This window comes from Astatotilapia calliptera, chromosome 3 (genome assembly GCF_964374335.1).
Source record: "Astatotilapia calliptera chromosome 3, fAstCal68.1, whole genome shotgun sequence".
Classification (NCBI taxonomy): domain Eukaryota; kingdom Metazoa; phylum Chordata; class Actinopteri; order Cichliformes; family Cichlidae; genus Astatotilapia; species Astatotilapia calliptera.
Genome location: NC_137424.1, coordinates 67,068,665 through 67,094,406, shown reverse-complemented (window position 1 = coordinate 67,094,406; position 25,742 = coordinate 67,068,665). Strand labels below are relative to the sequence as shown.

Here is a 25,742-nt window from a genome sequence, read left to right as displayed (position 1 = left end):
GAGCCCTTTGAATGCTCTGAAATAACTGTTTCTGTTTCAGTTTTCCCAAAAACAGATCCATACTCCTCCTTACTTAATATCATCCTTACACGCTCCTTCTCGAGCCTGTCATTAAAAGTCTTATCTATATCTTCTAGTCGTTTACCAATGAGATCACAAATTTCTGTTGTTAGGGCAACACACGCATCCATTTTCTTGACAACATCTGGAGTAGAAGTATGATTACGTCGGATAGGCTCATACAGTTCATGCATTAATGCTTCTTTAGCCTTAATGTCCGTTTGTGTTCTAACAAGGTCTTCGTTTGAGCAGAAACCTTTCAGCTTTGTTCTAACTCCTCTTGCTAACTCCTTCCAGGACTCATATGCCTTGCTAAATGACCTTTCATTTTTCTTGGCTTCCTGTTCATGCATCTCCTGCCCCTTTTCTGTTAGTCTTCGCTCTCTGGAGCTGGACCTGGCCTCTTGTGCCTCTGTAGATTTGTCTATTTCTTCAACAGGGGACAACATTATTATTAATTTTATTTTTGGCTTGTTGCACCTGCCCTTTTAAGTGTATATATCTGAACTCAAATGGGTTGAGTGGTGGTTTCAAACTTATTAACACTCAACTTAGATATTTACACCTTTAACCTCACAGACTGGCAACAAAACCCAAATAATACTGATGATGCCCTCAAATCAGACAATTTGCCACTTAAGTTTTAACAGAAGTACAACTGATAGCATAAAGCCCAGATTCAGTCTTAGACATTCTGATGCAAGAAATGTGGGATATTCAGCATCACAACTTTACATGCTACTGTGTTAAATACAGAAGAGGTCTTTCTTTCTTGCATTACTTTAGACTGCCATGTTGAAGATCATTTGCTCACACAGCTTGCAAGATGAAGGTGTGCATGACATTGTATTTATAATGTCCTTATTTTGAGTCCTTTACTGATCCAGCAGTCTCTGGATGATGCGATACACTCCTTTACTCACAGTTCGACGAAAGAATAAGATGAGTGTAGATGGCTGCAATGCAGCGATGAGTTTTCACTGTAGCAGCCCTTGGCATCAAGAACGACAGAAGAGTCTCTAACGGGTGCAGCCATTTATTTCCTCACCACACACGGCTCATTCTCTGGACGTTGAGCACCGTGAAAACTATAAAATAAGAAAAAATTGATACCCGTACAGTACCTTTTGAACTATAACAATGAGCAATAACAACAATGAGCTTAAGTTAATTCAGGCAAGTTCAAACAAGTAATTCTGAGATATACAGTCACAGATTAAATAAAACAAAAGGGGTTACTTCAAACAGCATCAAGGGATTACACAGTTCAGTTAAATAAAATATAACAACAGATCATCTCTCATCACATACCTCAGTCCGCTTGCCAAGGGTGCAAAACTCCGGTAAACACTTAAACACTTCGGCCCGTTTCACATGGGGTGCTGCTAGCTTGCATGACACACATGTCTAGCTAAAAAATAGCACATGGATGTGAGTAACGTAAATACAGAATAAAAAGGTTTTCAGATAGCTCACAATACAAACGCAGCAACATACCTTACATTAGAAACACACTTATCTTACTTATCAAAGTATTATCGTAACTTACATGGACTTTGTACAACTTATTCCTGCCGCGACAGACTGCTCTATACGCGTTACGGGGCATGCCTCTGAGCACATCTGTCCTTCGTGCGACTGCGCATACAGTTCCGACAACCCCCGCAAGGATGACTTATGGTACAGATCAGCGGTTCATTACAAGTACAATGAAAAAAGAAATACTAGTGACTATCTGAGGTGTTTTAATTCAGCTGGTTCTGTCATTAGCAGGAGGTTTTAACAGGTTCAGAGATTTCTTTCCTTAAATTCATTAAAATTCTGAGTAAACCACCACGGTGTTAAACTGCATCTTCACATCAAAGGAATTGTTTTGTGTTCATCAGTCTGAGACTCAGTTTGTGGTCACTGCTCCTGTAAGCAAAAACTCACTAAAATACACTGAATATTTATGATCTTGTGCTTTCTTTTCAGTTCTAATGTCATTGCTCTGCCACACAACAAATCAAGGTTAGTGAACCTGTTTTTATGACAGAATAACACAAAGAACAATTAAGCAGATCCAAAGAGCCTCTCTGACTAATAAAAGACAGATTAGTCCCAGATGTGTGTGTTAGGGGAAGCTCAGAATTAAAAACAACAAAAATTAAAAATCCAGTAAAACTCCAATTATTCTTTATAAAATGTGGTTCAGTTTAATATTTGAGTGAAAATCAGTGGTTTAGACTAGTTAAAGATAACACCACTAAAATACAGTCAGTTCCTTATTTTGTGTGTGTGTACGTAGAGAACCATCACCAGAAGGTTCAAGCGAAAGGAAGGTCCATGCTGCTGTTCATACTGTCTGTTTAGGACAGGCAGCCAATCAGAAAAAAGAGCAGAGGAGATCATTTGTGATATTTCAAACAGATGATGAACTAGGAGCTACATCAAGGCAGCAAAATCTACCAACCAGCTTTAGTTTATGACATGCGTGCAGTGTTCTGGCACGATCTGTTGAATAAACTTCAGTTCACCTCAAAAACTAATTTTTTTGCAACTTTTTTGTTCAAGATACAATAAATTCTCCCACAGCTCGTCTGACTGTGAGTCCCAGCAGCTCTCAGTCCTTTGAAGGAGCCTTTTTGTCTCTGAGCTGTGAGGAGGACGACAGCTCTGCTGGATGGACTCTGAGGAGAAACACAAGCAAAGAAATCAGAGCTGAATGTGGAAAATGGGGACAACCAGCTGGTTCTTCCTGTAACATCAGTGCCACCCTCTCATTGGACAGTGGAGTTTACTGGTGTGAGTCCAGAGAGGGTCCCATCAGTAACATGGTTAACCTGACAGTCGCTGGTAAGCTGAGTGTGTGGAGTTAGTGTTGATGAAGCTGTGTGTAAATGGATGAAATGCTGTAGTTTGTCTCTGTGTTGAGGTGGATCAGTGATCCTGCAGAGTCCTGTCCTCCCTGTGATGGAGGGAGATGACGTCACTCTGCTCTGTAAAACAAAGACCACTCCCTCCAACCTCCCAGCTGCTTTCTATAAAGATGGCGTCTTCATCGGGAAAGAGCCTACAGGTCACATGACCATCCAGCATGTTTCCAGGTCTGATGAAGGCCTCTACAAGTGTGACATCAGCGGTCATGGAGAGTCTCCATCCAGCTGGATCACTGTCACAGGTGAAGCTTCTGTTTCTTTTACAGATTTTAGACCAAAATTGACTCAAAGGGACCACAAAGATTTCTTTTTCAAATTAATTCCAGGTTCTTCCACCTCTCCTCCTCCATCAGCCTCCACTGCCTCCCTCTCCTCCTCATTTTCCTCTACTCCTCAGCACTCCTCTGTTCCTCTCGCTGTGCTGGCCCTTGTTCCCTCCATAATTGGAGTGCTGCTGCTGGTTGTACTGGTGAGACGATGTGTCCAGAGGAAACCTGAAGGTGAGACACACATTCTGCCCTCACTTAACATGTAAAGGGACAGTCCACCTCAAAATCATATTTGGTTTTCTCTGCTTAAGGCTTGAAAGGTGACTGAAAGTTAGTTTCATTTTATTGAATTAGATCAATGTGTTAGTCATACTAATCTAAGCAGAAGCAGCACTGCAAACCAAACGTATGTAGGTGTGATTATGGGGTGAATTGTTCTTTAGATACATACAAAAACACATGATTCAAAGGAAGTGTAGCACTTCTATTTTTGTGAGGACCGATTTGAGCCACAGACCTTCACATTACTACCTGAGGGTTAAATTAAAGATAAACTACAGGCTGTATTTGTGCATCATTTTCTCCTCATGCATATGATAATAATAATTTTGTGATTTTTTTTTTTTTTGTAAATATACTTTTACATTCGGATAGTTAGTTTAGTTAGTTTATGCTTCCTGTGTTGATTGCAATGATGTACTTTGATCTACTCAATGATGAGACTTTGTGGTCACAAGTTTTGATGTGAGTAGCTCTGCTGGCGTCCAGTTTCCTGTATTATGACTAAAAAAAGAAAAGCTTTTTTTTCCTTTTACCGCAGCTTTCAGAAAGAATTAGTTTTTTTTATTCCAGCTTTACTGACTAAAATGTTTGATTCACTTTCCATTATTCTTATAAATATTCATATTCCAGCTGTCAAACCAGCAGCAACAATAATTATTGTGTTATCAGAGGGAAATCTGTGGTATTTGCAGACAGAGATCCTGCAGCAGCTGCTACCTCCTCATCAGTGAGAAGAACTTCAGCCGATGGTCGAGACGAGTCAAACCGAAAAAGAGGTACGACAAGTTTCCTGTTAGAAATGCTTTAAAAGTCCTCTGCTCTTTCCACAAGAGGCTCCATGACGTCGATGGCTGAGATTTTTAAACATGTGCTGATTTTTCATCAGGCCAACATTTATCATTTTAAATACTTTCTATACTTTTGCTTAATACTAAATATCATATGTTAGCATACGGTGTGAGTAATCATACTGCTGGATTACAAAGCTGCTTGCACAAAGTCCACTGCACATGCTTAGAACACTGAGAAAACCTCTGTGCTCACCTTTCTTGGTGCTCAGGCAGGTGTCCAAACACAAAAACTAAAAAACAAATTATATAAGAGGAAAAATTGAACGTATTTCTGTTTAGAGATGACTTCTCAACTGTCATGCAGAACCCCAGTATTCTTTAAAATTGAGTTTATTTTGTTGTAACACTGGCAGTGGCATTTTCCCATTCTTTTTGATCAGCATGCTTGATTTGGAAGTAGCACTTTGAGGAGAGGAACTATAGAACATTGCAGACCGAAGAGGGTGGATGGAGGATGGTTAGTGAATCAGGAGGTGCAGAGGAAATGAAGGAGTGGAAATGCTGTTAGTCCAGATGACATACATGTGGAGATGTGTAGGAGAGAGATCAGTAGAGGTGTTGATCAACAAGCAGCCGTACGGCTTCACGCTTCCACAGAATCTTTCTTGACACAGTGTTGATGGAGAAGACAGAGGAGGTTAGACGGAGCTGGGCTGTGTTGTTGTGGCTCTAGAGAAAACATGTGATAGGTCGCCAAGAGAGGAACTGTGGTACTGCATGAGCAGGTCAATATTGGCAGATAAGTATGTGAGGGTGGAGCAGGACATGTATGAGATCTGCTCTGAGCCCCTTCTTGTTTGTGATGTCACGGACAGGCTGAGGTCAGGCAGGAGTCTCTATGTGATGTTTGCAGATGGGATTGTGATTTATAGTGAGAGCACGGTGCAGGAAGAAGACAGGCTGGAGAGGTGGAGGTGTGCTCTGGAGAGAAGATGAGTGAAAGTCAGCAGAAGCAAGACAGAATACATGTGTGTGAATGACAGGGAGGCATGAATGAGGCAGTGGCATGAACAAAAAGACATGAGACAGAACTGAAGATGTTAATTGATGATGTTAACAGCAATATAATCCCTTTAACTGCAGATAAGGTTAAAAAAAAACTTAGTTTGTCCATTTGACTGTCACAGTGAACAGAAGCTTTTATGTTTTCTGTGTACCACATGAGCACAGGGCAGCTCTATGGTGATGCTGTGCCAGTCAGGTAAAAACATTTATTTTAAATCATTTACAAAAGGGTTTCCTTTCCAAGAGGTGTAAACAATTGCATCGTTTTAACACATGAGCAGCTCTGCGGCCATTAAGTTTCCTGTTTTGAGAGCTAAACTGAGCAGAGGTGTTAAAGTGGCTTCAGGTTAAACAGAGGATGCGTTGTGAAGAATGTGCCTCAGGTTTGCAGCTCTAATTCATGAAAAGTCTATCTTTATCTCACCCTAGCATAAAGTACTGTATCTCTCATATGACTTTGTCTTGTTTTGCAGAGAGCGATTCAGCTGCAGTGCAGAGAACAGCTGACATCACTTATGGAGACATCACCATCAGGACAAACAGCAGACACAGAGGTACAGCTGCTCCTCTTCAAAGGTCCAACCCTAAATCAAATTTTAAAAAGTTTAAATCTCAGCCTGCAGCAGCAGACACTGGGAAAACCATATTGAAAACATTACAGCGCTTTGGTCTTTGTGCAGTGTAGAGAGAGTAATGTGGTCATATGAAGGTGTTATCAGCTCCAAGGAAGAGAAGTGTTAACCTGCTCCTGCTCACATCAGTCAGTGAATATCTCTGCTGTCATAAACAGAGCTGATGCAGGCCTTTTTCATGTTTATCTAAACTTTCTGTAATCTGTGTGTTTGTGTTCAGATCTTCCACCAGAGCCAGCCGTCATCTACTCCTCACTGATCCCATCTGCCGGTGGATCACCGACTTCCTGACGGACAGGAAGCAGCATGTGAGGCTGGGAAAGAATGTCTCGGACTCCCGGACCATCAGCACCGGCTCCCCTCAGGGCTGTGTTCTTTCTCCTCTGCTCTTCTCCCTGTACACCAACTGCTGCACCTCCACCCACCAGTCTGTCAAGCTAATCAAGTTCGCAGATGACACCACCGTTATTGGGCTCATCTCGGACGGGGATGAGTCTGCCTACAGGAGGGAGGTTGAACGTCTGGTGACCTGGTGCAGCCACAACAACCTGGTGCTGAATGCCCAGAAGACAGTGGAGATTATTGTGGACTTCAGGAAGCACACAGCCCCACTCCCCCCCATCATCCTGTCTGACACCCCCATCACCTCTGTGGACTCATTCCGCTTCCTGGGTACCACCATCACCCAGGACCTGAAGTGGGAGCCCACCATCACCTCCGTCATCAAGAAAGCCCAGCAGAGGATGTACTTCCTGAGGCAGCTGAAGAAATTCAACCTGCCAACATGGACGATGATGCAATTCTACACTGCAATCATCGAGTCCATCCTCACCTCCTCCATCACCGTGTGGTACGCTGGAGCCGCTATCAGGGACAAACAGAGACTGCAGCGTGTTGTGCGCTCTGCTGAGAAGGTGATTGGCTGCAGACTCCCATCTCTGCAGGACCTGTACACCTCCAGGACACTGGGGCGTGCAGCTCGGATCTCAGCTGACCCTTCTCACCCTGGACACAGTCTGTTTGACCTGCTCCCCTCAGGCAGGAGGCTCCAGTCCATTCGCACCAGAACCTCTCGCCATAAGAACAGTTTCTTCCCCTCTGCTGTTGGACACATGAACAATAACCACATGACTGTTCCCACCACTAACACATGACCCTACGCTGTGTCACTGCATCATTTCATGTTTGGCACCGATCACCACCTGCACTCATGTATATATCTTTCTACGTAGCACTCATAATTCTTATTCTCATGTATATATCTCATGTATATCTCATGCACATATCTTTCTTTCTACATAGCACTTTAATTCTTATTGTTTGCACTGAAGCACCGCAGCAATTTCCTAATGTTGTAAACCTCAACATCTGGCAATAAACCCCATTCTGATTCTCTGATTCTGAAGCCGAGCCACACACCTTCACCACAGCTTAACCAGTCTACCCAGTGACGTCCAGCTGGCTGCCAAACACATCCCTGCACTCCTCTCTATATTATTTATTAAATCATATTCTGTGTGTGTTTACAGTTGTACAGCTGCACTGGACCGGTTTGAATGTAGAGCTCAGGATGAAGTGGAAAGTTTGTTTGTCTTTAATAAAACATTTTAAAGGTAATCCAGTTTGGCGTCACACAGGAAATTCCTTCTAGAAGCAGATCCAATCACTCTGCAGTCATCATGAAATGCTGCACTGGTAAATCTTTATGAAGCATTATCTGCACTGTCTTTTATTTGAATGGTCACCAGGACATAAACACTGCATGTATAGGATCAGCAGTCAAATCTGACATCAAGCATTTTTTTAACGTTTGCTGACTTTGCCCAAATATAAGGTTTTAAAAACCCTTTTTCAGAGCAGGTGAGTAAGTGACGGAAGTGACGGACAAGGTAAGCGACTCATGTTGTAACTGACGTCAGACGCCGGAGGTTTTGGCGGAAAATTAAAGCAAATGGTAGTTTAGATTTGAACAAATTCATTTAAACTTCAGTATTACCAAATACACTTATCAATTGTCTTATAACTAACACTATTTGTCTAAATAATCTCCAACACCCTGGAGAACAACGAGGAGAGTTTAGAGGCTCTCCAAGATTATATTGATCAGTGCTTTCAGGATCTCGTGATGAAGAAGACCCCGTGTGCAGCTTCCCCGGCCAAACCTGAGACGCCGTCGTCGAAGAGACAACGCCCGGCAGATTCCCCCGGCTCAACATCGCCAGCCGGCAAAGATATTGCCGACATATTGGAGTCAATCGACAAGCGATTGTCCAGTTTCGACGCAAGGCTGTCCTTGGTGGAGATTCTTCACCGAGAATTTAAATGCTTGCGAGAATCCCTGGAGTACAGCCAGCAGCAGGTGGAAACGCTTGCTGCTGAAAATGCCACGCTAAGGGAGTCGGTGAAATGTCTCACAGATAATGTTACCCAGCTCAATAGAGAAAATAAAAAAATAAAAGAAACAGTTATCGATCTACAAGCTCGTAGCATGCGTGATAATCTTGTATTTTCTGGTATTCCAGAAGCCGCTGGAGAGGACACGGAGACCACGGTAAAAAGCTTCATCAAAACCCACCTGAAGCTGCCGGAGGACACGGTGAAGAACATCGTCTTCGATCGGGTACATCGCCTCGGCCCCATTCGGGCTACGGCCGGGAGACCACGTCCTATCGTGGCCAAATTCGGCCACTTCAAACAAAAGCAACATGTGAAAAGCCGCGGCAGGGAATTAAAAGGAACGGACTTCAGCGTGAACGACCAGTTCCCCAAAGAGATCTTGGAACGACGCAGGGTCCTCTTCCCAATCCGAAGCGGCTTCATCCAGAAGGGCTCCCGCGCTGTCATCGCTGTGGACCGGCTGTACGTGGACGGACAGCTCCACCGCGACCCCAACATCACTCCGTGGCTGTATTAACCTCACACCAGATAAGAATCAGCTGCACCATTTCCCTATCCACTCACACTAACTTGCATTAACATCTGTTTTTTTTTTTTTTTTTTTTCACCTTTTATTGTTTATTTTATTTTCACTTACTGAATACGGGACAGACTTGACTGGGGGAAAGAAGGGGAGAAAGAAAGAGGGACAGATAAACAGCTGAGAAGAGGGACGGGGGAGAAGGGCAAAAGACAAAAACCAACAAAACGGGCAGAGGAAAAAAAAATGCATATATCAATCACCTGGATCACCTGCTGAGAAAGAAAAAAGAAAGCAAGCAGAAGAGAACAAGAGTAATAGAGTAAACAACATCACAATGATATATGTGAATATGACAGTAAATACTAAATGTTAAACATTATTGTGCAGCACATAAGATCAACAGAACACAGTGTGCTTTGAGGTAGGAGCCAAAAAGGGTGTAGTTTGTGGGTGTGATCACCCGTGTGTACACCTGTGAGCATGGACGCGCTTGTTTTTTGTTTTGTTTTTTAAAAGGTTCCTTCATGTAATAATCTGCTAGAGGGTGTGGGGGGGCCACAGCCCCGTCCTCCAGGGCGTGAGGCAGGTGTGGAGGAGATCAAAACTCCAGACATCCAGAGGCCCCCAGAACACAAGAGACCAAGGAAGACCAACAGAGGGGCAGCTGCGCCACTGTCCCGGAAAGAGCTGAGGAGAGTCCCAGATGAGGGCTCACTTAGCAGCCGCGGAGCAGAAGCCAGGGGGAGTTGCAGTGACGAGCCCGTGAGCTCCGCCGGCAGCCAGCTGCGCCTGAGTGACCGAGCCCCAGGCCGAGAGGCCGGGGGCACCCCACCTCCGAAGTGGCCCGAGCGAGCCCCAGGCTCCAGGCCCCGATAAGCGGCCGCCAAGGAGTGAGCCGGTGTGTACCTGGATGCCCATCCCCGGACACAAAGAACCACCAACGCACCGATGTCTGAGGGGGTCCGCCACTGGCAGGGGAAGTGGTGGTAGGGGGAGATAGGCCTCCAAACCTTGGAGGGCCTGAGATGTCCCCAGAGAGGTGGCGCCTGACACCCAACCTGACATATAGACACAGACATACAGGCACACAAAGATACAAACATCCATTCCCACCTTCATGCTCTCATATGCACTTACTCCACACTCAACCAACGTGGAGACAGACATAAAGAGACGTTGTACACACGATCACACTCCCCAAGCGTACTCTACAAACCGGGTCTAGGTGCCCTCGCCCCTGGAGGGGGGAACTGCACCCAGACCCAGGTGGTGTTTCCCTTTTCCCTGCGGTGGGGGGAGGCAGACCGCCCCGACTCCGCAGCAGCAGGAAGGCTCCACACTCCAGACCGCAGTCGGATGGCCAACTCCTCCTCCTAGCCCCCCCTGCTCCAGCAGGTCGCAGAGAACGGGGGTGAGAGAAGACTCCAAACCTCCCTCCACCCGCTCATTGTAATGTTGATGCATGTGTGTTCTAAGGTGCATTTAAAACCCAGGAGGGCATGGAGCTACCTGCCAGAGAGCAGCAGGTAAGCGCATGGTCCCTCCTGCTAGCCCTCAATGTCTACGTGTATTTAAAATTGAGAGGTGGGCAACGATGCCAGGGGTGGGGTGTACACCCTGATGGTACTTTGGACTCCGTGTATCGTGCCCACCCCCCAAGATCCTATATGTATGTGTAATGAGAGTGTGAGTAATGTGAATGTCTAAGTTGTGGGATAAAATTGAGGCAGAGGCAGCCAGAAGGAGACAGAGGGGGGGGGGGGGGGTAGCCTCCTCTGCACCCTGGTGACATACCCCTACTCCAAGGCCCTGCATGTGTGGGTGGTTGTGGTGGAGCGGGATGAGGGAGGCAGCTGGAGATGGGGAGGGAAGGAAGGGAGGGGCAAGTGACCCCTCCCTGGGGCCAGCTCCCCCGCTGACCCCAGTAGGCACCCCCATACTCCGCGACCCGCCAGGGAAAGGGGGCCCAGGCCCATCCAGACCGGGCCCAGTGCAGCAGCGCCGCCCGGCCCCACAGAGCCCGGGACAGTCCACCCAACCCCACCACAGAGAAAACTGCACCCACCCCACCATCCACTCATCTTCCAGACTACATAAGACAATAAACACCCAGGCTGAGATCTTCCTCCACCTCTCCTGTATCTCCCCCTCCTGCAGAGGGAGCTCCTGGGGAGAGGAAAGCTCCTGCAAGATGTGACAATCTCCCCCACCAGTTGAAGAGCCCCCCAGGTGGCTCGACGCACCGGTGGCACCCTGCTCCAGGGCTGGGCCCCCATGCACCCACCCGCCCACAACCCCGGCAACACACCAACCAGGACCCAAGCCCCCGAGGCCCGGTCCGGGTCCCAGCCCAGAGATGGAGCGCCCCCAGAACCTCACGCCCATCCCGGACCCACCCAGGGCCAGCCAGGCTACCAGGTCAGTAACCCACGTCCGTCAGCACAGACCCTCCCCTAGCCCCGCTGCACGCAGCCGCGAGGAAACAGTCACCGGAGAGCCAACAGAGCCCCTAACCGGACATGACCGCTACCCCGGGTTGAGCCCCCCAAGGAAGATGCCTCCGGGGAACCCCCCGACGCCCTAAGCCTGTCCCTACCCCCACACCAATCACAACAGTGAAGGCGGGACCAAACTATGACCCCCCCACCCCCACTAGGTGATGGAGCTGATCAAAGGAGCCCAGAGCAATTGATCTGATGTGGTGGCAGAGGCTGTATCAAGACTAATGTAATCTAATAGATAATTTCTATATTGGTTAGAATTAAGATTATTTTTATTTTTCCAGTTCATGAGGACTGTTTTCTTGGCTATGCATAGGGCAGTGAAAACCATATGGGCGATATTCTTTTCTGAAGTGACATTATCTAAGCTGCCCAACAAACACACTAAGGGGGAAGTTGGAATGTTACATTTCAGACACTTCGATAAGTCTTCACATATCTCGCGCCAAAACTTCTGAACTGGTGGACAGAACCAAAGAGCGTGGATATAATTGTCCGGTGAATTGGTTTGGCAGTGTGAGCAGTTGTTGGTGGACGTAAAGCCCATCTTGAACATCCGATGACCTGTATAGTGTACTCTATGTAATATTTTGTATTGAATTAATTGAAGACTGGGATTTCTAATTAGATGAAAGGTTTTTAAGCAAATCTGAGACCAGAAGTTTAGGTCTAAGTTAACTGATAAATCCGCTTCCCATTTTGCAATAGGAAGTGATATTGATTCATCTGTTTTAGAAAGCATTCTGTATATTTTGGATAGTAATTTGGGGGGTTTAAGAGTAAGAAATTGAACCACACTTGGTGGTGTTTGTAGTTCAACTTGACCCGGTTTAAATTTCTTTTTTACTATGGATTTAATTTGTTGATATTCTAAAAATCTTTTCTTGTTGATCCCATATTGTGTAACTAGTCTGTCAAATGAAATAAATTCTGTTCCTTCTAGTATATGTTCTAAATATTTGATTCCTTTATCACTCCAATCTGAAAAGTTTATCATATTATTGTTTTGTAATATGTCAGGGTTGTTCCAGATAGGTGTACGTTTGCATGGGATTAATGAAGATGCCGTCAATTTTAGAAACTCCCACCATGCTGTCAGAGAAGAGCTGATGTTGATGTAAATGACCTTTAAATTTGGTAAATATTTTTACGTTTGTTTGAAAGGCACTTCGGTTTTATTTTGAAATCCATGCTTTTATTTTGAAACAGGAAACTGGCACAAAACCGTTAAAGGGCTGTTAGTAACGTTTCTTTTAGGATATGGTAAAATAGTGTGCCTTAAAGTGAAAAATATGTACGTTTACTTTGCCAATTAGTACCTGGCTGACAGTGGCACAAGGTTTGTTAATGTTTCCTTTAACTGAATGATGAACGGGATGAGTCTGCCTACAGGAGGGAGGTTGAACGTCTGGTGTCCTGGTGCAGCCACAACAACCTGGTGCTGAATGCCCAGAAGACAGTGGAGGTTATTGTAGACTTCAGGAAGCACACAGCTCCACTCCCCCCCATCATCCTGACCGACACCCCCATCACCTCTGTGGACTCGTTCCGCTTCCTGGGTACCACCATCACCCAGGACCTGAAGTGGGAGCCCACCATCACCTCCGTCATTAAAAAAGCCCAGCAGAGGATGTACTTCCTGAGGCAGCTGAAGAAATTCAACCTGCCAACACGGACGATGATGCAGTTCTACACTGCAATCATCGAGTCCATCCTCACCTCCTCCATCACTGTGTGGTACGCTGGAGCCACTATCAGGGACAAACAGAGACTGCAGCGTGTTGTGCGCTCTGCTGAGAAGGTGATTGGCTGCAGACTCCCATCTCTCCAGGACCTGTACACCTCCAGGACACTGCGGCGTGCAGCTCGGATCTCAGCTGACCCTTCTCACCCTGGACACAGTCTGTTTGACCTGCTCCCCTCAGGCAGGAGGCTCCGGTCCATTCGCACCAGAACCTCTCGCCATAAGAACAGTTTCTTCCCCTCTGCTGTCGGACACATGAACAATAACCATATGACTGTTCCCACCACTAACACATGACCCTACGCTGTGTTCACTGCATCATTCCATGTTTGGCACTGATCACCACCTGCACTCATGTATATATCATGTATATATCTATCCACTTAGCACTTTAATTCTTATTCTTATTTTTATATTTTTATGACAGTATGTTGCACTGAAGCACCGCAGCAATTTCCTAATGTTGTAAACCTGCTCAACATCTGGCAATAAACCCTTTCTGATTCTGATTCTGATTCTGATTCTGAATAAGTTACATGCAATCAAAATGTCGTTTAATAGAGTTTATGTTGTTAACCTTGACCTTTATGTGTAGTTGTAAGTTAGTGAGGTGATATAATGAATTGAGTGATGTAAATTTGAAGTATATGCTATATGTGAGCAGGAGAAATTTGTTTCCTTTGATCTTATGGTATTAATATTGCTGGTTTGTTTTGCTCCTAGCTCTTACGGTGTCTTCACTGAATGTTTCAATAAAAACATTTCCAATAAAACCTCTGTGAAGCATCAGTATAAGAGACGATCATTCAGCCAGGGATGCTACAGTTGATGCTTTTAAAGCATTCATGTCGTTGGATGTTTGAGCTGATAAATGGTAGGTCTGAGATCTCTAGATTATTGCAGAGTGCTTGTTCTACATCTAGCCAAGGTTCATCTAAGAGGGTGTGTTTTAGCCATCCTGAGATAAACTGAAGCCTGTTGGCTAAGAAGTAGTGCTGAAAGTTAGGCAGTTCTAGTCCTCCTTTATCCTTGGTTTTTTGTAGTGTTTTTAAGCTTATACGTGGGGGTTTATTTTTCCAAAGGAATTTGGACATACATGAATCTAGAGATCTGAACCAATCTTGTGGCGGTTTAGTTGGGATCATTGAGAATAAATAATTTATTTTTGGTAAGACCATCATTTTTATAGCGGCAACCCTTCCCATGAGTGATATGGGTAGACATTTCCATCTAGCCAGATCATCTTCTACCTTCTTTAAAAGTGGGATATGGTTTAATTTAGTTAGATCTGCAAGCTTGGGAGAAACATTAATACCTAAATATTTTATATTTCCCGATTGCAGTGGTGTAGAAGAGGAATTATGGAAGGAGCAATTAATCGGTAGGACTGTAGATTTTGACCAGTTAATTGAGTAATCTGATATTCTTGCAAAAGAGTTTATCAATTCAATCACCCCAGAGATATTGGTTTGTGAATTTTGGAGAAAGAGTAACACATCATCCGCATAAAGGCTGATTTTATGTTCCACGTTCTTGCATTTTATGCCCTTAATTACTGAATTCTGTCTAATTGCTGCTGCTAGTGGTTCAATAAAAATTGCAAATAGTGAAGGGGAGAGTGGGCATCCCTGCCTGGTGCCCCTCAAGAGACAGAAGCTGGAGGATGTCTGGTCATTTGTTCTAACACAAGCTGTTGGGGAATTATATAATATTTTTAACCAGTTTATGAAAGAGGATCCAAAACCAAATTTGTGTAAAGTTGCAAATAGAAATTTCCAGTTAACTCTGTCAAATGCTTTTTCTGCGTCTAAAGAGAATATTGTAGTTTCTAGGTTTTTACTGTATGAGTAGTCTATCAAATTAAGTAATCTACGTGTATTTGTTGATGAGTGCCTACCTTTTATGCCTACCTGGTAAGTTAAACATCTGTTTAACTTACCAGTATCAAATCGCATCTTAAAGTGTGATTTCATAGCAGAATTAACACCGTCACTCTCCGTCAGTGATTTAATTGGAATGTTTACATTTTGTTTCTGGTTTTTTTTTTCTTCTCGTTTTTTTTTCCCCCTCCTCTCTTTTCCCCCCTCTTGGTTTTACGCTGCTCACCCCTGTCCTTGGTTTCTTTCTTTATTCCTTTCACTGCCTCGATCACCTGCTTTGACACTCATCCACAAACATCCTTTATTTCGACACATACGCACCATGCGCTCAACGGCAGCACATTTACATCAGTCAGACAGCGCACACAGTCATATAAGATACACACACACTTAAGCCAAGCCTACTCATATTAGTAACTATGCATACACAAAGTCAGACTCAGGGAGCATCTCGCCACACATTTTTTCTCTCTCTCCTTCTCTTTATTTATGAACAAGTGACGTATTCTCTCCACCTGACTAAGCGACGCACACAGCATACATCCCTAGTTATACACAAACATCTATGGGTACACTGAGGTTCATTACATGGAATATAAATGGAGCTGGCTCCAGAGAAAAGAGGTTAAAAATATTTAACCAACTCAAAAAACTACAGGCGGATGTTGTCCTATTACAAGAGACCCACAGACCTCCTAGAGGTTCGAATGAACTTAAAACACCTGAGTTTCCTAATGTGTTCTCAGCTTGTTATAATTCTAGACAAAGGGGAGTAGCAATTTTAATACATAAAAATATTAATTTCACAGTACTCGATACAGTTATAGATCCAGAGGGTAGATTCTTAATCATTAAACTATCTATACGTGATAAAAAGCTATGTATTGCAAGTGTATATGGTCCAAATGTTGATGATCCCTCATTCTTTCACGGTTTTTTCAGTGCACTCTCTGAACACTTAGATGGCACACTTGTTCTTGGAGGCGACCTCAACCTTGGACTAAATGAAGACATGGATAGGCTCAATACAGCGGGAACTCAGCGTAATTGGCAGTCCACAAATATAATCAAACAGTATATGAGCGACTTTGGTCTTTGCGATGCATGGCGCTCCCTTCACCCCACCAGTAAGGAATATACTTTTTTCTCACATGTCCATCACTCCTACTCTCGTCTGGATTATTTTTTGGTCAGCAGCTCACTGCTGAACGACATTTCAGACACTGAGATTCACCCTATAGCTGTCAGCGATCATGGTCCTGTATCTTTAACACTAATGCACAAGAATAATACTACGCCAAGAAAAAACTGGAGATTTAATACATCACTGCTTAAAGATGAAGACTTTATTAAATATTTTAAAAAAGAGTGGACTTCATATTTGGACTATAATGACACTCCCGAAACATCAGCTTCTGTTCTATGGGAAGCAGGGAAAGCTGTGATGAGAGGTAAAATAATTTCTTTCTCATCACATAAAAAGAAAGAAGAAAACAAAAATATTCAGGAATTAGAAAAAAACATCAAATCACTAGAAGAAGCCTACGCGTCCCACCAAGATCAGGAAACATTGAACAAAATACGCAAAACAAAACTAGAATTAAATGAGATAATTGATAAAAAAACAAAATTCTTAGTACAAAGACTACGCCTACAAAATTATGAACATGGTAATAAATCCGGTCAATTTCTAGCAAACCAGCTAAAAATAAATAAAGAAAAAACAACTATATGTGCTGTTCAAGATTCATCTGGGAACACATTATATGAACCGATACAAATAAACAACATTTTCAGGGATTTCTATAAAACGTTGTATTCACCACAAATAAACCCATCTAAAAAAGAAATTGATCAGTTTTTGGACAACATAACTCTTCCAAAATTATTGGACACTCAAGCAATGGCACTGGATTCACCACTGACACCAGGTGAACTCCAGGAAGCCCTGATAAGTATGCACAATAATAAGGCTCCAGGTCCAGATGGCTTTGCTGCAGAATTCTACAAAGAATTCTGGTCGATTCTAGCACCAGTTTTCTACAGAACGTTGTTGGAAATTAAAGAAAAGGGCAGACTTCCATCAAATATGAATTCTGCAAACATTAATCTCCTGCTAAAACCAGGCAAAGACCCTGTATATCCCTCAAGCTATCGTCCAATATCCCTTATAAATGTAGACCTTAAAATAATCTGCAAAGCTCTCTCAAAGAGACTGGAGAAAATAACCCCCCTCTTAATTCATCCTGACCAAACTGGTTTCATAAAAGGTAGGCACTCGTCAACAAATACACGTAGATTACTTAATTTGATAGATTACTCATACAGTAAAAACCTAGAAACTACAATATTCTCTTTAGACGCAGAAAAAGCATTTGACAGAGTTAACTGGAAATTTCTATTTGCAACTTTACACAAATTTGGTTTTGGATCCTCTTTCATAAACTGGTTAAAAATATTATATAATTCCCCAACAGCTTGTGTTAGAACAAATGACCAGACATCCTCCAGCTTCTGTCTCTTGAGGGGCACCAGGCAGGGATGCCCACTCTCCCCTTCACTATTTGCAATTTTTATTGAACCACTAGCAGCAGCAATTAGACAGAATTCAGTAATTAAGGGCATAAAATGCAAGAACGTGGAACATAAAATCAGCCTTTATGCGGATGATGTGTTACTCTTTCTCCAAAATTCACAAACCAATATCTCTGGGGTGATTGAATTGATAAACTCTTTTGCAAGAATATCAGATTACTCAATTAACTGGTCAAAATCTACAGTCCTACCGATTAATTGCTCCTTCCATAATTCCTCTTCTACACCACTGCAATCGGGAAATATAAAATATTTAGGTATTAATGTTTCTCCCAAGCTTGCAGATCTAACTAAATTAAACCATATCCCACTTTTAAAGAAGGTAGAAGATGATCTGGCTAGATGGAAATGTCTACCCATATCACTCATGGGAAGGGTTGCCGCTATAAAAATGATGGTCTTACCAAAAATAAATTATTTATTCTCAATGATCCCAACTAAACCGCCACAAGATTGGTTCAGATCTCTAGATTCATGTATGTCCAAATTCCTTTGGAAAAATAAACCCCCACGTATAAGCTTAAAAACACTACAAAAAACCAAGGATAAAGGAGGACTAGAACTGCCTAACTTTCAGCACTACTTCTTAGCCAACAGGCTTCAGTTTATCTCAGGATGGCTAAAACACACCCTCTTAGATGAACCTTGGCTAGATGTAGAACAAGCACTCTGCAATAATCTAGAGATCTCAGACCTACCATTTATCAGCTCAAACATCCAACGACATGAATGCTTTAAAAGCATCAACTGTAGCATCCCTGGCTGAATGATCGTCTCTTATACTGATGCTTCACAGAGGTTTTATTGGAAATGTTTTTATTGAAACATTCAGTGAAGACACCGTAAGAGCTAGGAGCAAAACAAACCAGCAATATTAATACCATAAGATCAAAGGAAACAAATTTCTCCTGCTCACATATAGCATATACTTCAAATTTACATCACTCAATTCATTATATCACCTCACTAACTTACAACTACACATAAAGGTCAAGGTTAACAACATAAACTCTATTAAACGACATTTTGATTGCATGTAACTTATTCCGTTAAAGGAAACATTAACAAACCTTGTGCCACTGTCAGCCAGGTACTAATTGGCAAAGTAAACGTACATATTTTTCACTTTAAGGCACACTATTTTACCATATCCTAAAAGAAACGTTACTAACAGCCCTTTAACGGTTTTGTGCCAGTTTCCTGTTTCAAAATAAAAGCATGGATTTCAAAATAAAACCGAAGTGCCTTTCAAACAAACGTAAAAATATTTACCAAATTTAAAGGTCATTTACATCAACATCAGCTCTTCTCTGACAGCATGGTGGGAGTTTCTAAAATTGACGGCATCTTCATTAATCCCATGCAAACGTACACCTATCTGGAACAACCCTGACATATTACAAAACAATAATATGATAAACTTTTCAGATTGGAGTGATAAAGGAATCAAATATTTAGAACATATACTAGAAGGAACAGAATTTATTTCATTTGACAGACTAGTTACACAATATGGGATCAACAAAAAAGATTTTTAGAATATCAACAAATTAAATCCATAGTAAAAAAGAAATTTAAACCGGGTCAAGTTGAACTACAAACACCACCAAGTGTGGTTCAATTTCTTACTCTTAACCCCCCAAATTACTATCCAAAATATACAGAATGCTTTCTAAAACAGATGAATCAATATCACTTCCTATTGCAAAATGGGAAGCGGATTTATCAGTTAACTTAGACCTAAACTTCTGGTCTCAGATTTGCTTAAAAACCTTTCATCTAATTAGAAATCCCAGTCTTCAATTAATTCAATACAAAATATTACATAGAGTGCACTATACAGGTCATCGGATGTTCAAGATGGGCTTTACGTCTACCAACAACTGCTCACACTGCCAAACCAATTCACCGGACAATTATATCCACGCTCTTTGGTTCTGTCCACCAGTTCAGAAGTTTTGGCGCGAGATATGTGAAGACTTATCGAAGTGTCTGAAATGTAACATTCCAACTTCCCCCTTAGTGTGTTTGTTGGGCAGCTTAGATAATGTCACTTCAGAAAAGAATATAGCCCATATGGTTTTTACTGCCCTATGCATAGCCAAGAAAACTGTCCTCATGAACTGGAAAAATAAAAATAATCTTAATTCTAACCAATATAGAAATTATCTATTAGATTACATTAGTCTTGATACAGCCTCTGCCACCACATCAGATCAATTGCTCTGGGCTCCTTTGATCAGCTCCATCACCTAGTGGGGGTGGGGGGTCATAGTTTGGTCCCGCCTTCACTGTTGTGATTGGTGTGGGGGTAGGGACAGGCTTAGGGCGTCGGGGGGGTTCCCCGGAGGCATCTTCCTTGGGGGGCTCAACCCGGGGTAGCGGTCATGTCCAGTTAGGGGCTCTGTTGGCTCTCCGGTGACTGTTTCCTCGCGGCTGCGTGCAGTGGGGCTAGGGGAGGGTCTGTGCTGACGGACGTGGGTTACTGACCTGGTAGCCTGGCTGGCCCTGGGTGGGTCCGGGATGGGCGTGAGGTTCTGGGGGCGGTCCGTCTCTGGGCTGGGACCCGGGGACCCAAGCCTCGGGGGCTTGGGTCCTGGTTGGTGTGTTGCCGGGGTTGTGGGCGGGTGGGTGCATGGGGGCCCAGCCCTGGAGCAGGGTGCCGCCGGTGCGTCGAGCCACCTGGGGGGCTCTTCAACTGGTGGGGGAGATTGTCACATCTTGCAGGAGCTTTCCTCTCCTCAGGAGCTCTCTCTGCAGGAGGGGGAGATACAGGAGAGGTGGAGGAAGATCTCAGCCTGGGTGTTTATTGTCTTATGTAGTCTGGAAGATGAGTGGATGGTGGGGTGGGTGCAGTTTTCTGTGGGGTGGGTGCAGTTTTCTCTGTGGTGGGGTTGGGTGGACTGTCCCGGGCTCTGTGGGGCCGGGCGGCGCTGCTGCACTGGGCCCCGGTCTGGATGGGCCTGGGCCCTCTTTCCCTGGCGGGTCGCGGAGTATGGGGGTGCCTACTGGGGTCAGCGGGGGAGCTGGCCCCAGGGAGGGGTCACTTGCCCCTCCCTTCCTTCCCTCCCCATCTCCAGCTGCCTCCCTCTTCCTGCTCCACCACAACCACCCACACATGCAGGGCCTTGGAGTAGGGGTATGTCACCAGGGTGCAGAGGAGGCTACCCCCCCCCCCCCCCCTCTGTCCCCTTCTGGCTGCCTCTGCCTCAATTTTATCCCACAACTTAGACATTCACATTACTCACACTCTCATTACACATACATATAGGATCTTTGGGGTGGGCACGATACACGGAGTCCAAAGTACCATCAGGGTGTACACCCCACCCCTGGCATCGTTGCCCACCTCTCAATTTTAAATACACGTAGACATTGAGGGCTAGCAGGAGGGACCATGCGCTTACCTGCTGCTCTTTGGCAGGTAGCTCCAAGCCCTCCTGGGTTTTAAATGCACCTTAGAACACACATGCATCAACACTACAATGAGCGGGTGGAGGGAGGTTTGGAGTCTTCTCTCACCCCCATTCTCTGCGACCTGCTGGAGCAGGGGGGCTAGGACTAGGAGGAGGAGTTGGCCGTCCGACTGCGGTCTGGAGTGTGGGGCCTTCCTGCTGCTGCGGAGTCGGGGCGGTCTGCCTCCCCCCACCGCAGGGAAAAGGGAAACACCACCTGGGTCTGGGTGCAGTTCCCCCCTCCAGGGGCGGGGGCACCTAGACCTGGTTTGTAGAGTACGCTTGGGGAGTGTGATCGTGTGTACAACGTCTCTTTATGTCTGTCTCCACGTTGGTTGAGTGTGGAGTAAGTGCATATGAGAGCATGAGGGCGGGAATGGATGTTTGTGTCTGTGTGTGCTTGTATGTCTGTGTCTATATGTCAGGTTGGGTGTCAGGCGCCACCTATCTGGGGACATCTCAGGCCCTCCAAGGTTTGGAGGCCTATCTCCCCCTACCACCACTTCCCCTGCCAGTGGCGGACCCCCTCAGACATCGGTGCGTTGGTGGTTCTTTGTGTCCGGGGATGGGCGTCCAGGTACACACCGGCTCACTCCTTGGCGGCCGCTTATCGGGGCCTGGAGCCTGGGGCTCGCTCGGGCCACTTCGGAGGTGGGGTGCCCCCGGCCTCTCGGCCTGGGGCTCGGTCACTCCGGCGCAGCTGGCTGCCGGCGGAGCTCACGGGCTCGTCACTGCAACTCCCCCTGGCTTCTGCTCCGCGGCTGCTGAGTGAGCCCTCATCTGGGACTCTCCTCAGCTCTTTCCGGGACAGTGGCGCAGCTGCCCCTCTGTTGGTCTTCCTTGGTCTCTTGTGTTCTGGGGGCCTCTGGATGTCTGGAGTTTTGATCTCCTCCACACCTGCTTCACGCCCTGGAGGACGGGGCTGTGGCCCCCCCACACCCTCTAGCAGATTATTACATGAAGGAACCTTTTAAAAAACAAAAAACAAGCGCGTCCATGCTCACAGGTGTACACACGGGTGATCACACCCACAAACTACACCCTTTTTGGCTCCTACCTCAAAGCATACTGTGTTCTGTTGATCTTATGTGCTGCACAATAATGTTTAACATGTAGTATTTACTGTCATATTCCCATATATCATTGTGATGTTGTTTATTCTATTACTCTTGTTCTCTTCTGCTTGCTTTCTTTTTTCTTTCTCAGCAGGTGATCCAGGTGATTGATATATGCATTTTTTTTCTCTGCCCGTTCTGTTGGTTTTTGTCTTTTGCCCTTCTCCCCCGTCCCTCTTCTCAGCTGTTTCTCTTTCCCTCTTTCTTTCTCCCCTTCTTTTCCCCAGTCAAGTCTGTCCCGTATTCAGTAAGTGAAAATAAAATAAACAATAAAAGGTGAATCAAATGGACCATTACGGCAAGGCTGGGATGGTCAGTTTGGTAAAGTAAATCCGTTGGGCATCTTTCTTTGCCTTTAGACAACAATTCTGATGGCAAAAGAGCCAAACGGGACAGGCAAAAAAAAAAACAACCCTTTTTCACACATGGGATTTCAGCCTCTGCAACCATCTTTACTGTTGCTGTCATAGATTTGAATTCAGGGTTTTCTGAGTGCCACATGTCTCTCTTAGATTGACCCCCTCCTGCCAGTTAATATTATAGTAGCTTATCAGACCGGTGATGCAGAGGTGTTACAGTCACTTCAGGTTAAAGAGAAGATGAGCTGTGGCCTCTTTCTCATCACATAAAAAGAAAACAAAAGTATTGAGGGATTATAAAAACAAACAAACCATCAAATCCTTCGAAGAAGTTTACGTGTTCCACCAAGAAGAGGAACAAAATACGCAAAACAAAACTAGAATTGAATGAAATTAATATTATTAAAAAAATCTCAATTCGTGGTATAAAGACTTGGCTCGCAAAATTTTGCAAATATTGGGAACACAATATATGACCCTGACAGAAAACACAACTTTTTAGGGATTTCTATAAAACTTTATACTCACCACATAAACCCAACTAAAATGAAATGGCACAAAATTCACAAAATGCCGCCCTGTCACAAGGTTGTTTATCATTATTTATTTATTTCTCTCACACACACACACACACACACATAACATGTCCTTTCGCGTCAGGAGGGGTTGGATTCTTGAAAAGCATGAACAATTAATTCTTAAAAAGCTCTGAGTGCTGCCAGTGTCTGAGAATGGTACCGATGGCTGACTGTGATTTCCATTATTTCATGAAGTATGACGCATAAGTTCAAACACGTTTGTGAATGAAAATCACTTGCTTGTTAAAAATATGGCAGCAGGTTTGAGAGAGATTTTTAGTTCTGAGATCGCAAACCCTCCTCTGTGACAAGAGCAAAATTCAAGGTCATATTATCGAAGTGGACATTTGGCCCAGACTTAATTTCTGTCATGTATAACAGCCAGTTCAGTAGCAATAATTATGACTGTAGTTGTTTTGGTCATATTTACAACTGAATTTACAGAAATACTGAGACTTGTTTGTCCTGCTGCTGTTGCTTCCATCCTAATTACAGATGATAACTGTTTTGCTTCAGACTGGCTTTAGAGTGAGTTTCATTTTTCTAAAGATCACCAAAGCAGAAAAAAAGTGAAAAAGCAACTGCCAGTCCAGCATGTGCTCTGCTGACTCCATCCTCCTTCCTCTGTGTCTCCTCCTGTCTGACCTGCAGGTGAGAAACAGGTGTGAGGTGTCAGCTGTCAGGTAGGTGATGAGCAGTGTTGGTCAAGTTACTTGACAAGTAATTAGTTACTGATTACTTCTCAAAAAAGTAATCCCGTTACTTTACTGATTACTTATTTTCAAAAGTAATTAATTACTTAGTTACTTTTCCAAAACATGACACACTACCTGAATGCGTGATAAAGCAATAGACCTTTTGGGCCAATTCTATTTTTTCTGCATAATCCATCATATAAAAGTGAATCAAATGGAAAAGTGTCTTTTTAAAAAATTGTTTATTACTTTTAATGTTAACTTTATAAACACTGTATCAAACAAAAATTAAATTTAAAATTAAATTAAAATTAAATTCAACAGTCTTTGACTTTAATAAATTTGTTTAACATTTGAACATATTTCTGCACATTACACCATATTTTAAGAAAATAAAGGCTTAAACTGTATTTCTGCATACTCCAGCATATAACATAAATTATTTTTGTGTATACACACACACATATTTTCATATAAATAAAGCAAAAATAAATAAATAGAACAAATAAAATTAACAATAACATCTTTTAACAGTTGGTAACGTGCAGAGAGGCATAATATTGAGATTACAAAAACAGAAAATGCTATTGCATGCTACATTTAGGCTGTTAATCCAGTCTCAGTTTGTGGCAACCCTGAAAAAAGACCTATGTTTTATTGTTTTCTTTTGGACTGAAACAGTGGTTATATCGCATCAGCAGAAGCTTCTCAAACCTTCTATCAGACATTCTGTTCCTTTTTGGGGAAAGCACCAATCCACCTAAACTGAACAGCCGTTCCACTGGTGCACTGGATGGAGTTGGACTGTTGTATTTCATGTACATCTTTTTGAGATTTGGGAACTGATTCAGAATCTCAATCTCATAGCCTGACCTTAAAAAGTCAGTTACTTCTTTTTCTGCTGAGAAGCTTTCTGTGGGCTGATTCTGAAATTCAAAAAAGTCCATTTCGGCTGGGCTGGCTGGCATTTGGGACACATTAGTGTTCTCAGTTGCAGGAGCAGCTTTACGACACTCTGTTATCAGGAGCTCCTTCACATACTCTCTCCTACGCTCATCTCTCAGCCAACGAAGTTTAAACTTGGGACGAGTGGCCGCTGCGAGAAGTCCTTCTTGGCTGTCCAGAACAGCATCAAAATGAGTCTTGATGGCCTGTAACATACAATATGATAGAATAGAATAGAATTCAACTTTATTGTCATTGCACATGCACAGGTACAGGGCAACAAAATGCAGTTTGCATCCATCCAGAAGTGCTTTAGTGATATAGATATATTACAATAAATATTAGCAATAATATAGATATGTGAGTATATTACAGAAATGGGTCTATTATGGTATGTTATAATGTACACGGTATGAAGTATGTTGTGAATATTCTATAACTATAGGTATGTACAGGCTGTAGTGAGTACAAGCTATGTACAGGATATGAACAGGATATAAATATGAAAAACTACAGAATATGAAATAAATAACTTTACAGAATCTGAGATATACAGTTATACAGAAATGGGAACTATGCAAGTTGTAAACAGTTGTAGGATTAAAGATTATCGTATGTACAGAATGATTATTTACACAGAGCTATACAGTAGTGCAGTTAAGATAAGTGAGATATGTGGATAATTTCTACAGAGGCTATATAAAGTGCTAGTGGTTGTGAGTGGTGGTTCAGTCCATGTTATTATTGTGTGTTTGAGGGTACAGTTGTCCATTGTGGGTGTGTGTATGTTCAGTCGATGTTTTAACGTGGGTCAGATGTCAGGAGGCAGAGTTCAGGAGTCTGACAGCTGTGGGGAAGAAGCTGTTCCGGTACCTGGTGGTCTTAGTCCGGAGGCTCCTGTAGTGCCTCCCAGAGGGCAGGAGGGTGAGGAGTCCATG

At 43.7% G+C, this 25,742-nt stretch overlaps 2 protein-coding genes across 2 annotated transcripts in view; both read left to right on the top strand.

Annotated features, from left to right (window-relative positions):
* The window catches only part of LOC113019561 (uncharacterized), a 145,096-nt gene that overhangs the window by 29,223 nt on the left and 90,131 nt on the right, over positions 1–25,742 (top strand). The gene's annotated exons all lie outside the window — the stretch shown is intronic.
* Positions 1,731–7,629, top strand: LOC113013405 (uncharacterized). Its single transcript, XM_080290891.1, has 7 exons — positions 1,731–1,740; positions 2,635–2,895; positions 2,975–3,220; positions 3,305–3,478; positions 4,222–4,305; positions 5,859–5,939; positions 6,238–7,629. Exons 1-7 carry the CDS (start codon positions 1,731–1,733, stop codon positions 6,306–6,308), a joined length of 927 nt encoding a protein of 308 aa, XP_080147017.1. The 3' UTR covers positions 6,309–7,629.

What these genes read in the sequence shown, in the direction of transcription:
- LOC113013405 (XM_080290891.1), top strand. An exon ending in GGTTAACCTGACAGTCGCTG is followed by an intron (nt 2,896 to 2,974) that starts GTAAGCTGAGTG and finishes CTCTGTGTTGAG; the next exon opens with GTGGATCAGTGATCCTGCAG. An exon ending in CGAGTCAAACCGAAAAAGAG is followed by an intron (nt 4,306 to 5,858) that starts GTACGACAAGTT and finishes CTTGTTTTGCAG; the next exon opens with AGAGCGATTCAGCTGCAGTG.